Source organism: Salmo salar, chromosome 24, assembly GCF_965601325.2.
Source record: "Salmo salar chromosome 24, fSalSal1, whole genome shotgun sequence".
Taxonomy (NCBI): domain Eukaryota; kingdom Metazoa; phylum Chordata; class Actinopteri; order Salmoniformes; family Salmonidae; genus Salmo; species Salmo salar.
Genome location: NC_138314.1, coordinates 33050641 through 33065997, shown reverse-complemented (window position 1 = coordinate 33065997; position 15357 = coordinate 33050641). Strand labels below are relative to the sequence as shown.

The following is a 15357-nucleotide window of genomic DNA, read 5'->3' as shown; positions in this document are numbered from 1 at the left end:
TTTTGTGCACTTAAAAATTGCATCGTTAGAAGGAGTGCAAAGGCGAATTGAGTTCTTACACACACACACACTTCACAGAGTAGGCGTTCCCTAATGGAATTATGCAAATACATGCTAGAAAGCACCAATAAGATCTTGCTAGCTTGTGCTTGGCTCTGACCACTTCCTTACTTGTTCTGCCCACTATGTTTCATTTTCTCCCATTGGTAACAACATCGGTGGTGTATCTCAGGTTAGTTACTAGTATCTTTGGTTGTACTGTACAGTGCTTCAACTTAGAAGGGATTATTTTAGAATAATACCAATGTGAATAGAAAATATGCTGTTTTGCCAAGAATAATGGATCTGGGCTATTGTGAATGCTCCTGTAAACTGCACTTTTAAAACATCCTTGCATATCACTTGCATCACTGTTAGTTTTGCCATGACAGCCTGTTGCTATGCAACAACAAAGCAGATAGTTATGGTTAATTTTTATGGGACCTTTTGAGGAGTCAATGCTTATGTCATATTATGTGTTGTGTGTGTTTTTTTTTTTTACCACTGTCATGTTTTAGTAATGTGCTCATTATTGTAATCATCTTCAGTTACCTAACTGAGTTATTCTGTATAATGACAAAAAACTTTTTTTTTTTACTGACAGTAACAGCAACAATAGGCACACTTCTCAGGGGCCTCTACCACAAGGTTGTGTTCAGTGTTGAGTGACAGGATGTGTGGAAATGATAGAACAGGGACTTTCCTATTTGGCGGATGTGACAGTCGTGGAGGCAACTGAACCCCCTCGCGATTTCTGAGAAATAGGTTACAATAACTGTGTGTGTGTGTGTTTGAGGGAGAGAGAGGGGGGAGGGAGAGAGAGAGGAGGGGGCGGGAGAGAGAGAGATAGAGAGGGGGGGGGAGAGAAAGGGGGAGGGAGAGAGGGGGGAGAGAGGGGGAGGGAGAGAGAGAGAAGGGGGAGAGGGCGAGGGAGAGAGCTTGAGAGAGAGTGAGACAGAGAGAAAGAGAGAGAGAGAGAGAGAGAGAGAGAGAGAGAGAGAGAGAGATAAAGGGAGAGAATGGGAGAGAAAGGGAGAGAAAGAAAGAGAGAAGAGAGTGAGAGTGAGAGTGAAAGAGAGAGAGAGAGAGAGAGAGAGAGAGAGAGAGAGAGAGAGAGAGAGAGAGGGACAGAAAGCGTAGGGTAGGGGGTAATAACATTACGTAAGCTGGCTCCTGGAAATATTTACCCCTCATTTGCACACCATGCTTGGAGTTGATGCCTTACTCACCGTAAAGTACAACATTGCTCGGCACCACACATGGGGTTTTAACACATTTCCAGGTTACCACAGGGGGGAAATCCACGGTAGTTTTCTCGCTTCAAAAAGGTTACAAAGGTTGACACTATTTAATGGACACATCATATAGTAGGAGAGAATATTGACAATCACCATCTTAAACATAACTTGGTGAATTATAAATGGAGTCTAGTTTAAAACCGTCTGGCAACTTACACAATGATCCATCTGCACCAGGTGAAAATGAGTATCCTTCTGGATTTCCTCAAAGTATTTGCGATGATGTACCCCAGCAGAAGTACCTGTGCAGCAACTGTAATAACGTACTGAACGAGGCACGTCAGACGTTGTGCGGCCACCGCTACTGCCTCGCTTGTGTCAGTTGGTTAGTGAGGTAAGGCATTTCAATTACTTATATTCAACGTTTTGTCAAACATCTTCAACAATAACCAAATTTAACAATTTCCTCATTTATCATCCACTCTCTTGCCAGTATGTAACACAGCCCACATGTTCCCTTTTTTGCCATTCCCTTAAATGAAGTTAAGATATTACATTTCTGTTAACATATCTGTGTATATTGTATTGTAAATCTAATCCCATGTGTTCATTGTTGTTATTTAGTAATAACAACAACCTTGTTTGCAAGATGTGCAAAGAAGAAGATCCGAGCTCAGAGAGTGAAACAAGCATACTGACATCAGACAATGTATGTATAGTATTACTGAACTTTGTATATATGCTGTCACAGCACAAGTGGATAGAATGGAATGATACAGCAGGCCTATATGACCTTGAGTATGGGCAACAAAAACATTATGACACGCATAAGTTACTGTAGATAGCTCTGCAAAAAACCCCGCTTTAACAACACATTAAAGAAGCAATCTGGGATCGGTACATTCTTTTTTAACTTTTACATTTATGATATATAGCCATGGATTGTTGGGGAATATAACTTATAAATGCCTCATGAGTTTAGCTCAAGTGTCGTAACCCATCAGAACCAAAATTATAAGCCTGTTTTACTCCATTGTTTATAAAACAATGTAATTGTTAATAAACACAGGTATGATTCAAAAAAATTTTTTATCTCATGGATGGTCAAACCTAGCATCCATAGCTCCGTCTAGTGTTTACCTTGCTCCAGCCCCATCCCTCAGCCGTTTACCAGAACAAGTAGCAGGGTGACTACTTTGTTATTGTTCGAATCCCGGATTGCCCCTTTTTAGGATATCCTTTAAAAATACCATTCTAAATGTACGCTACAGTTATCTAAGTGTAGGCTACAGTAGGATACTGCTCTAATATAGGGAAGCGAGATTACATTTATTCCTCAATACACATTAAAATAGAGGCTCTACAACAGTATAATATTGGTGCTTCTAGTGTTATCCCAAGCACTCTCCTTCCATCTACCTTCTTCAAACTTCCATCTACCTTCCATCTACCATCCTCAACCTTCCAGCTACCTTCCATGTACCATCCATCTACCTTCCTCAACCTTCCATTTACCATCCAATCTACCTTCCATCTACCTTCCCTTACCTTTCATCTATCTCTGACATTTACTTTTAATCTACCTTCCATCTACCATCCATCTACCTTCCTCAACCTTCCATCTACCTTCCTCAACCTTCCATCTACCATCCAATCTACCTTTCATCTACCTTCCCTTACCTTTCAAATATTCTCTGGGATTTACCTTTAATCTACCTTCCATCTACCATCCATCTACCTTCCATCTACCATCAATCTACCTTCCATCTACCTCTGGCATTTAATCCCTTGTTTTACAATGCAAAATAAATGTGCAATAGTAAATATTGTAGATGGATAGATAACATTTTTACTATTGTCTGACATATGTAACGTTTACTGTGAATGCAGTCTCTGCTAAAGCGGGAACATTAGCTTTAATTATATTTCTACTGCACTGTAGCACAGCTCTTCAGCGCTACGGATTGAATAGTGCCCTAGATATTGTTTAAAACACTGACAATTGAGTTATACTCTTCAGCTCCCCAAAACAGGAGACTCACAAGTCTGACATTGACAGTGACATAATCTACCCCCTCTAATCAGAGTTTATATTCTGATTTTAGCTGAATTCTCACCAGAGAATTGCATTGACTTAAACTATTTCACTGTTCTGGTCTAAGTCTTCTCAGAAGAATGTAAGAATTGAGAAAGACAATCAATGTGAAGAGATTGCTGGAGTGGAGTGGTGTAATTTGAATGGCTGTAGAGTTCACAGCGTTGAACAAGTTGAAATGTGTCTGATGTGAATTAGTCCACTGCTGAGGCCATAGACAAGTAATGACTAAAAAGGACATTCACATTCATGTCAAAATACAGTGTTATTTTTCTATGACTGAGACATGTGTCTCACCAAAAATTATAGTGATAAGTAATATGTTAAGTCAGCAGGTAACATAAAACTAATACTTCAGCATGCGTGACATATAACTACAATGGTTAAAAGCTATTATTTTTTACTTATATTAATGAGCCCATGTTGGTCATCACTGTAACCGAATGCTTCTGATCGAAGTCTAAGCCCAGCAGAATGTGGTTCAGCATGAGCTCCTCCGATCATCCTAGGCAGAACAGCAGACGCCCCATAATCAACTCACTTGTTTAATTAGGATTTTGGTCTGTCGTGCTAAAATAATAGGCCCGTAGTATATTCATATCAATATGACGGAACATTTGGAAAAATCTATTTTCATGGCGGATGACTCCTATATTTTGATTCAATCGGGTTAATGAGCCACATTGAATACTTAGTGAGCATCACAGTGGAATGGAAACTAATTGCTGAAGCTTATAACAGTAACTCATATTTTTTACCTTACATTTAGCATTCATCTTCCCTTTTCTATGGTCACAAAGCAAAGGCTTGACTGCCTCCAACTGTTCCTTCCACAGTGGGAGCATTGTTGGTCGTCAGTTTTCAGTAGCTACTGTTATTTATTTATTTTATTTATTTTATTTATTTTATTTCACCTTTATTTAACCAGGTAGGCAAGTTGAGAACAAGTTCTCATTTACAATTGCGACCTGGCCAAGATAAAGCAAAGCAGTTCGACAACATACAAAAACACAGAGTTACACATGGAGTAAAACAACATACAATCAATGATGCAGTAGAAAAAAAAAGAAAAAAAAAGACTATATACAATGTGAGCAAATGATGTGAGATAAGGGAGGTAAAGGCAAAAAAATGCCATGGTGGCAAAGTAAATAAAGTATAGCAAGAAAAACACTGGAATGGTAGATTTGTAGTTTGAAGAAAGTTCAGAGATAAAATATAAATAATATGGTGCAAAGGAGCAAAATAAATAAAATAAATAAATACAGTAGGGGAAGAGGTAGTAGTTTGGGCTAAATTATAGATGGGCTATGTACAGGTGCAGTGATCTGTGAGCTGCTCTGACAGCTGGTGCTTAAAGCTAGTGAGGGAGATAAGTGTTTCCAGTTTCAGAGAAACTTTTGTTATATTGAATGATTATTATGATGATGATTAAAGAGATAGAATGGCTTTGTGTGTTTATTGTTTCTGAAATCCAACAGTATAGAGACACAGACAGCAGCACTTCAAAGATCCACTTTAAACTGTATCAACTCAGAACAATGACAGCCGGAAAACGTTGTCATTCAAACCAGTTTAGCACTGAAGAAATCACCAGTGTGATATATAGAAATCCGGCCATTCTTTATTATGCATAAACGTTTTCCCTCTGAGGAATAAAATGATTTAAAGTGGAAGTACTGAATTAGTAATTGAAGTACTGAAAGTTGATCATCTTTCTCCTATGTGTTACTTCAGTTATTCAGTGATGCAGCCATCAATAAGGAGATCTTGGAGTTGAAAGTGCATTGTGCTAACCAAGGTTGCTCCTGGAGGAGTATTCTCAAGGACTTTGAGGTATTGACACTTTGTTATATATTTGAAGGATACATTTAATAATTACTTTTTTTGTGACAGTGACACTGATATACAGTACCAGTCAAAAGTTTGAACACACCTACTCAGGGTTTTTCTTTCTTTCACTATTTTCTACATTATAGAATAATAGTGAAGACATCAAAATTATTAAATAAAACATGGAATCATGTAGTAACCAAAAAATGGTTAATCTTTCTAGGGGAGGTGGGACGAAATCGTCCCACGCTATTCAACAGCCAGTGACAAATCAGAGCGCCAATTTAAAACCACAAAATGTCATAATTCAAAGTTCTCAAACATAGGACTATTTTACACCATTTTATAGATACACTTCTCCTGAATCGAACCACGTTGTTCGATTTCCAAAAGGCTTTACAGCGAAAGCAAAACATTAGATTATGTTAGGAGAGTACATAGACACAAAAAACCACACAGCCATTTCCAAGCAACTAGCATGCATCACAAATACCCAAAACACAGCTAAATGCAGCACTAACCTTTGATGATCTTCATCAGATGACACTCCTAGGACATTATGTTATACAATACATGCATGTTTTGTTCAATCAAGTACATATTTATATCAAAAAACAGCTTTTTACATTAGCATGTGATGTTCAGACCTAGCATACCCACCGAAAACTTCCGGTGAATTTACTAAATTACTCACGATAAACGTTGACAAAATACATACCAATTATTTAAAGAATTATAGATACAGAACTCCTTTATGCAATCGCTATGTCCGATTTTAAAATAGCTTTTCAGCGAAAGCACATTTTGCAATATTCTGAGTATATAGCTCGGCCATCACGGCTAGCTAATTTGACACCCACCAAGTTTGGGACAACCTAAACTCAGAATTACTATTAGAAAAATTGGATTACCTTTGCTGTTCTCCGTCAGAATGCACTCCCAGGACTTCTACTTCAACAACAAATGTTGTTTTGGTTCCAAATAATCCATAGTTATATTCAAATAGCTCCGTTTTGTTCGTGCGTTCAGGTCACTATCCAAAGGGTGATGCGCGAGCGCATTTCGTGACAAAAAAATTCTAAACATTCCATTACCGTACTTAGAAGCATGTCAAACGCTGTTTAAAATCAATTTTTATGCAATTTTTCTCGTAAAATAGCGATAATATTCCAACCGGGCAATGTTGTATTCATTCAAAGGCTGAAAGAAAAAAAATGGAGTAGTCTCGTGAACGCGCATCTCAGTCTCACTGTCCCCAGGCTGACCACTAACAAATTCTGCTGCTGTTCTTTGCCCAGAGACAGCAGACACCCCATTCCACATCCTAGCGGCTTTAGAGAGCCAATGGAAGCCTTAGAAAATGTCACATTACAGCACAGATGTTGTATTTTTGATAGAGATGCAACAGAAGGACAACAAATTGTCAGACAGGGCACTTCCTGTATGGAATCTTCTCAGGTTTTGGCCTGCCATATGAGTTATGTTATACTCACAGACACCATTCAAACATTTTTAGAAACATTAGAGTGTTTTCTATCCACATCTACTAATTATATGCATATTCTAGTTTCTGGGCAGGAGTAGTAACCAGATTAAATCGGGTACGTTTTTTATCCGGCCGTGAAAATACTGCCCCCTATCCCAAAGAAGTTAAACAAATCTAAATATATTTTATATTTGAGATTCTTCCAAGTAGCCACCCTTTGCCTTGATCACAAGTTTGCACACTCTTGGCATTCTCAAAACCAGCTTCATGAGGAATGCTTTTCCAACTGTCTTGAAGGAGTTCTCACATATGCAGTGTGTATCGCTGCAGAATGCTGTGGTAGCCATGCTGGTTAAGTGTGCTTTGAATTCTAAATAAATAACTGACAGTGTCACCAGTAAAGCACCCCCACACCATCACACCTCCTCCTCCATGCTTCTCGGTGGGAACCACACATGCGGAGATCATCCGTTCGCCTACTCTGCATCTCACAAAGACACGGAGGTCATCAGACCAAAGGACAGATTTCCACCAGTCTAATGTCTATTGCTCGTGTTTCTTGGCCCAAGCAAGTCTCTTCTTCTTATTGGTGTCCTTTAGTAGTGGTTTCTTTGCAGCAATTCGACCATGAAGGCCTGATTCATGCAGTCTCCTCTGAACAGTTGATGTTGAGAGGTGTCTGTTACTTGAACTCTGTGAAGCATTTATTTGGGCTGCAATCTGAGATGCAGTTAACTCTAATGAACTTATCCTCTGCAGCAGAGGTAACTCTGGGTGTTCCTTTCCTGTGGCGGTCCTCATGAGAGCCAGTTTCATCATAGCGCTTGATGGTTTTTGCAACTGCATTTGAAGAAACTTTAAAAGTTATTGGAATGTTGCGGATTGACTGACCTTCACGTCTTAAAGTAATGATGGACTGTCGTTTGTCTTTGCTTATTTGAGCTAATTTACCAAATAGGGTTGTCTTCTGTATACCACCCCTACCTTGTCACAACACAACTGATTGGCTCAAACGCTAGAAGGAAAGAAATTCCACAAATTAACTTTTATCAAGGCATATCTGTTAATTGAAATGCATTCCAAGTGACTACCTCATGAAGCTGGTTGAGAGAATGCCAGAAGTGTGCAAAGCTGTCATCAAGACAAAGGGTGGGACTTTAAAGAATCTCAAATATATAATATATTTTGATTTGTTTAACACTTTTTTGGACACTACATGATTGCATATGTGTTATTTCATAGTTTTGATGTCTTCACTATTATTCTACAATGTTGAAAATAGTACAAATTATGAAATACCCTTGAATCAGTAGGTGTGTCCAAGCCTTTAACTGGTGCTGTAGCTTTATTTTTAATAAAAAAAAATACACTGTAATTTATAGGTAAAATGTAAAATGTTTTTTACAGTAGTTGCATAATTAGTTCAGGATCAGGGGCCAATTTATCATCTAAACGAAATTAAAATGCCAAGTCCTCTTGTAGACCAAATCTTTTAAATTGGTACCAAAATAATTCAAACATTTTTAGAGCTAAGTTATTTCGATCACAATGCTACAATTCTAATAAGGTCAATACTTAGTGATTATACAGTGAGGGAAAAAAGTATTTGATCCCCTGCTGATTTTGTACATTTGCCCACTGACAAAGAAATGATCAGTCTATAATGTTAATGGTAGGTTTATTTGAACAGTGAGAGACAGAATAACAACAAAAAAATCCAGAAAAACGCATGTAAAAAATGTTATAAATTGATTTGCATTTTAACGAGGGAAATAAGTATTTGACCCCTCTGCAAAACATAACTTAGTACTTGGTGGCAAAACCCTTGATGGCAATCACAGAGGTCAGATGTTTCTTGTAGTTGGCCACCAGGTTTGCACACATCTCAGGAGGAATTTTGTCCCACTCCTCTTTGCAGATCTTCTCCAAGTCATTAAGGTTTCGAGGCTGACGTTTGGCAACTCGAACCTTCAGCTCCCTCCACAGATTTTCTATGGGATTAAGGTCTGGAGACTAGCTAGGCCTCTCTAGGACCTTAATGTGCTTCTTCTTGAGCCACTCCTTTGTTGCCTTGGCCGTGTATTTCGGGTCATTGTCATGCTGGAATACCCATATACGACCCATTTTCAATGCCCTGGCTGAGGGAAGGAGGTTCTCACCCAAGATTTGACGGTACATGGCCCCGTCCATCGTCCCTTTGATGCGGTGAAGTTGTCCTGTCCCCTTAGCAGAAAAACACCCCCAAAGCATAATGTTTACACCTCCATGTTTGACGGTGGGGATGGTGTTCTTGGGGTCATAGGCAGCATTCCTCCTCCTCCAAACACGGCGAGTTGAGTTGATGCCAAAGAGCTTAATTTTGGTCTCATCTGACCACAACACTTTCACCCAGTTGTCCTCTGAATCATTCAGATGTTCATTGGCAAACTTCAGACGGGCATGTATATGTGCTTTCTTGAGCAGGGGGACCTTGCGGGCGCTGCAGGATTTAAGGCCTTCACGGTGTAGTGTGTTACCAATTGTTTTCTTGGTGACTATGGTCCCAGCTGCCTTGAGATCATTGACAAGATCCCCCCGTGTAGTTCTGGGCTGATGCCTCACCGTTCTCATGATCATTGCAACTCCACGAGGTGAGATCTTGCATGGAGCCACAGGCTGAGTGAGATTGACAGTTCTTTTGTGTTTCTTCCATTTGCGAATAATCGCACCAACTGTTGTCACCTTCTCACCAAGCTGCTTGGCGATGGTCTTGTAGCCCATTCCAACCTTGTGTAGGTCTACAATCTTGTCCCTGACATCCTTGGAGAGCTCTTTGGTCTTGGTCATGGTGGAGAGTTTGGAATCTGATTGATTGATTGCTTCTGTGGACAGGTGTCTTTTATACAGGTAACAAACTGAGATTAGGAGCACTCCCTTTAAGAGTGTGCTCCTAATCTCAGCTCGTTACGTGTATAAAAGACACCTGGGAGCCAGAAATCTTTCTGATTGATTGGGGGTCAAATACTTATTTCCCTCATTAAAATGCAAATCAATTTATCACATTTTTGACATGGGTTTTTCTGGATTTTTTAAATTTTTATTCTGTCTCTCACTGTTCAAATAAACCTACCATTAAAATTATAAACTGATCATTACTTTGTCAGCAGGGGATAAAATACTTTTTTTCCTCACTGTACATCATCCAATGTTGCTAAGATAATTAGGTTGTTTATTACAAGTATATCATCTCATAAAGTTTAGTTGAAATGTTGCCATTGAAAGTTTATTTGAAAAAGAAGGGGAAACAGAATCTAATAAAAAAGAACAGAGGCCTATTTTGAATGATCTAGATCAAGTTCCGAAAAAATGGTCCCTGATGGCTGATATTGATTTTGCACTGAGATCGAGATGTTGAGGTTGAAATTGATTGATTCACTGAAATGCTGTGCTGAGCTCAGTTTGGTTATAGATTGCTTTGTTGTCCTTTCTGAATTGTCTTGAATCCTCGTTCAGGAGCACCAGGGGCAGTGTGAGTATGCCCTAATCCCCTGCAACATAGGCTGTGGTCACATGGTGCTGCGAAAGGCCTTGGCCTGTCACCTGGAGAAGGCCTGTCCAAACAACATGTCAGTGTGCCCCGCATGCTGCCACTCTATGCGCCCCATAGAGCTACAGGTAAGACTGGCCCAAAGAATCCAGTTCCAGCCGTGCATTCTGCAGCTGTCAAACTAACCACCTCACCTGAGTTGCAAATACTGACACTGACAGGTCTTGCTGACATTCTGAGATGTTCAGCCCTGGTATGAAGTGTTTTTCCTCCTACAAAATGGTTGGATAAGAGGTAAAGAGTTCCATGAGTTTTGAAAGTTTGAAACACACCCAACAGAAATGTAGTGCTTGCTGACTAATGGAGTTATGGAAATAAATAGCCAGTGTACTGTTTCCTGTGGCTCTAAACTGCAGGAGTTACAGTGTAGGGAATTCGAAAAAAATATGTTGGATTGGTTTCTAGTAAAAAACCTTGGTTGGGGTCTTGGAGATGGGGTCAGTGTGACATTGGAGGGGTCCCTGCAGTGCAGCTGAAGCCGCAGGGTCTCTAGTGTTTACTGCTGCCCCATATTCCCTTTCGCCAGTGAGCGGGAGGCTGCCGAGAGCTTTGGACTGCAGCGAAGGGGAGCAGAAAGCCACAGAACACTTTAGACTCAAGTAAAGTTAGGTTACCATTAGGGGGTAGGGCATCATGATTCGGGGTAAAATGTTTACAAGTGATTGTAAGAACCGACTGCAAAAGCTTTAAGTGCATACTACTCACTACACTGAAACAGTAATACTCTACTGTACTACTTAAGTAATACTGTACTACTTTACTGTTCTACTGTACTGTACTACTTAAGTAATACTGTACTACTTTACTGTTCTACTGTACTGTACTACTTAAGTAATGCTGTACTTAATCAATGGTATTACTAGATATCTCGTGTAGCTATCGATTCTATGAAAGAAACTGTAGGCCTACAGATGACTGTTTCTCTCAATATCTTCAGCATTTTTGTGTGTTATTTTACAGACACACTCATGTCACAGTCTTGGAGAGGAAAAAGCTGATAAAAAACAAAGGAAAGGAAAGGTAGGAAAAAATATGTTTGTTCTTAATGTAGCGTCTGTCAAATCCAATGATGTAATTTGTTGTATAGCTGATGGTTGTTGTGAAACACTTTTTTGTTGCTACATGTTAATTGTCAAAATTGTCTTGATTCTACAGAGTAATCCTCTTCCAGGTTCCAAGGGGAAAGAGTATTGTGTTTTCTCTGAAGTTGGTTGCACATTTAAGGTATTCTATTAATGCCATTACTGCATTATAATAAATGGGGCATCAAATACAAATAATGTGGCAAATTAGAAAGCTTGTTGCAGTACAGTTATTGACGTTTTTTGCCTTCTAATCCCGTGTATTTTAGGGGACCACAGAGAAGCTGAGAGTGCATGAGAACAGCAGCCATGTTGGCCACCTTCAGCTCCTGCTGCGTGCCGCCACCACCACCAGCAGTGACCTGCAGGCCTCCCCACTAACAGCCCCTGCCCCAGGCAAGGAGAACAGGGCTATGGATGAGCAGCTGCCCCATCTCAGAGACTCTCTGTCTGGCCTGAGACTCCATTGGGACATGGGACTATCAAAGGGGGAGGGGGAGCTGGAGATGGAGATGGAAGGAGGGGACGGAAGGAATAGCTCGGCTGCTCATAGCCTGCGAGATGATGACCAGGTGACCATACTCTTGGACCTAGGTCGGCAGATAGACACACTGCAGCAGAGGGTCCAGATATCTGAGAACATCATCTCCGTCCTGAACAGGGAGGTGGAGAAGACCCAGCTGAGCATGAAGGCTGTGGAGAGGGAGAACCAGAGCAACCAGGAAATGATTTATCACTTAGAAATAAAGGTACAGTATATCTTGAGTCAGAGCATAAACTCATCTTTGTGGACCAGCTGATTCATTCCAGAGCATGCCGTGAACTTCCAAAAAGTTGAATCACACTCCAATAAATTCAGTTGAATTATACTTCTTAAAACAAATATTAAGAAGTGCATGCGTCTACTATCCTCCCAAATTTTGAAAAGTAGGCTAATACATTCAAGAAAGTAACCTTTCTGATGCTCCTAATTTGCAGCGGTGGAATTGTAGATGAAGTATTGCTGCATACACCCACTATTCTTGAAGTAAAATAGCACAATAAAATGCTGGTCTGGCTGGCTGAACAGTGACAGGAAAGGAAATCCTCAAATGTCACATATTGGTCGGAAAAATGGACTGTTGTCAAGAATGAATTTGGCCTTCCTGAAAAATATCAATTTATATGCCGCTTCTGCAAGCATTCCTCCCTTACTCTTAGAGTAGACAGCTTCTTCTCATGTAGCAGTACATACTGATGTAGGATCTCAATTTGAGCCAGTTTGCTACAGCAGAAAAATAATCCTGCAGCAACAGGAAATGGGAATCATTATGTGGATTATAATTAATAGACATTTTGTAGTGGTTGATACATTTTTCGTAAGGAAAAATCAAGTCTGAAATTTCAAAGTGGAAATGACCAACTTTAGAAGCCTTTTTAAACCTGAAAATACACTACGAGTTAAACATTTCCTGAATTACAGGAAAGTTCTCCTGCAACCTGGTGATCAAATGAAGATCCTACATCTGTAGAATACAATAGGGACTTTATTTATTCCAAGGGTACATTTTATGTCAAACAACAGCAGACAAAAAAAGACACACTGTATGAGACAAAAAAGCGGAATACAAAATCAGGAGCCATAAAAAGTGCCATAAACATGCCATAAATGGCTTCAGAATGCACAAGCTATTGTTGATGGGAGTCATTTGATGAAAATCACAATTCAACAACCCCCTTACTCATAATCAATGGGAAAAGAGATGGGGGGATTTGAGCTTTTGGGGGATTTCCTACTGTAACTCTGAGTAAATATTTGATAAATCTGTTCTTAAGAATCCCGCCCCTGGAGAAAAAAATGTATGTTTTGAAGTAAATTTCCTGCAATTCTACACATTTTGCCATGACTTATGCAATGTTAATGATCTGAGTGAGAGTGACTAAGAAAATCAATGTGGGATCCCTGGAGGTCAGGGCCCCTGGGCATGTGCCCTTTGTGCCTGGTTGCTATTCGACTACAAGTATAGATAACTGGTTAGACTAATTTACCAATCTAAATATTGTAAACTGACATGGCTAATTGAGACACAACCAAATTTTGAACTTGTACATTGTGTATTCTAATATTGTAACCCTCAACAGTAAGTTGAGACCCTGACTGAGTTCCTAATAAAACATAAAAACATGTTATTATTACATTTTTTTGGGTCGGGGACCCCCTAGCGGGCCGGGGGCCTTAACCGATTGATTATGTCACTTATGCCTGGAGCAGGCCCTGTTTATCAGTTGAACACATTACAATGGTCTCTGTGCTTGTTGCAACTGGCCACTAAAATGTGTCAGCTTAATTAACAGAAGAATATAAGGTCATTTTACATTGTCAAGAAGTTTTTATCTGTTGTATTCACTGTAACCATATGCTCCAATAATTCTCTCAAATCAAAAACATAACTTTGAAAGTGTAAATTACAAACTCCAGATGCCTTTTAAAACTTCAAATACACTACAAGTTTTACAAGTTTGAAATGTTCTGCATTGCAGGAAAGGTGTCCTGCAACATGGTGATCAAATGAACATACTACATTTGTATGTGGAGGATGTTGATACAGTAGCCTGACTATGCCTTCTTAATAATTGACCCTGAGGAGATTAATAAAGTTGTTTTGAATTGAATTGAATATTGCCCTGTAGGTGACAGAGCAGGAGCATAGAATGGCCAGGAAAGATCTGGTCATCAGCTCCATGAAACAAAGTCTCAGCGCCCACCAGGAGGTCTCTTATGACGGCACCTTCATCTGGAGGCTGTCTGACCTCAGCACCAAAATGAAGGAGGCTGTTTCTAGCCATGGGATAAGACCAAACCTGTATTCTCCAGGTACAGTACTCTTTCAACTTTATCTAAAACAGAGGAACCAGTGGTGAAGGGCAGTCTATTTACACGGAGGGACAGTCTTCTATGCATACAGCATAAATAGGCCTTCATTAGAAAGTGCTTCATTTGAACTAAATTGTTCTTATGTAGATGCTTTGTTGAAACATTATACAGACAGCACTGGGTCAGAGGAACCAAGTTCCCTCCAATATTATTTGTATCCACTGAAACACTGGAACAAGTTTATATCAATGTGTTTGTGTCCTCTCTCCTTTTTCTAGCGTTCTACACAGCCAGGTATGGATTCAAGGTGTGCATGAGGCTGTACCTGAATGGTGACGGGGTGGGAAAAGGCACTCATATCTCCCTTTTCTTTGTGATCATGAAGGGGGAGTATGACCTACTCCTCTCATGGCCATTCAAGCACAAGGTAAGGAAGGCTCTCTGTGTTATATCTGTGTAACATACATCATAAATGGTTTATTTAAAGGGTTGAGGTTTTCAACTGAAATGTTATTTGAGATGTGTCTCTACAGTCTACAGTAAATAAAACCCAACAAAACTTGCATGCCTCTTTGTGGATGTAGTTCTCATCTCTTTCCCTCTGCATCATTAACATAATGACGAATGATCAGCCATCTTGTGAACGTCTGTCAGACATGTTAATGTCTAATCAGCATATCTCCTCGCCAGGTCACCTTCTTCCTGCTTGATCAGAATCACAAAGAACACGTGATTGACGCCTTCCGGCCCGATCTAACCTCCTCATCCTTCCAAAGGCCTGTCTCGGATATGAATGTGGCCAGTGGTTGCCCGCTTTTCTTCCCTCTTGGTAAACTTCACTCGCCTAAGCATGCCTACTTGAAAGACGACACAATCTTCATCAAGTGTGTTGTTGACACTTCATCCTGAGCCATGCTTCAAATGATCTATCAAAGGAGGGGGGGGGGGGGGGGGGGGGGGTAGAATAAGGATTAAGGAATGGATTAGGTTATGTTGAGGACACTTTAAGGCTTCAGAAAGCTAGATATTTTTTGGCTTTACATATAAATATATATTTAATCTATTCTTTAGAAGAAGAGAGAAATCTGAAATATCATTGTATGGTTGTACTTGTATTTATGAGGGTGTATCATTTTCAGAAATA

General features: G+C 39.8%; 1 protein-coding gene across 4 annotated transcripts; it reads left to right on the top strand.

Annotated features, from left to right (window-relative positions):
- The first annotated feature begins 165 nt into the window (after nucleotides 1–165).
- traf1 (TNF receptor-associated factor 1) lies at nucleotides 166–15149 on the top strand. Of its 4 annotated transcripts, none has more exons than XM_045706986.2 (11): nucleotides 166–232; nucleotides 1515–1671; nucleotides 1902–1986; nucleotides 5110–5208; nucleotides 10184–10345; nucleotides 11238–11297; nucleotides 11433–11501; nucleotides 11629–12108; nucleotides 14030–14213; nucleotides 14492–14640; nucleotides 14904–15149. In XM_045706986.2, exons 3-11 carry the CDS (start codon nucleotides 1927–1929, stop codon nucleotides 15120–15122), a joined length of 1482 nt encoding a protein of 493 aa, XP_045562942.2. In that variant the 5' UTR covers nucleotides 166–232; nucleotides 1515–1671; nucleotides 1902–1926; the 3' UTR covers nucleotides 15123–15149. The 4 variants fall into 4 exon arrangements, with proteins under 4 accessions (XP_045562942.2, XP_014027874.3, XP_045562943.2 ...); XM_045706987.2 differs by lacking the exon at nucleotides 166–232 and adding an exon at nucleotides 1034–1269; XM_045706984.2 differs by lacking the exon at nucleotides 166–232 and adding an exon at nucleotides 1034–1376.
- Nucleotides 15150–15357: the final 208 nt, after the last annotated feature.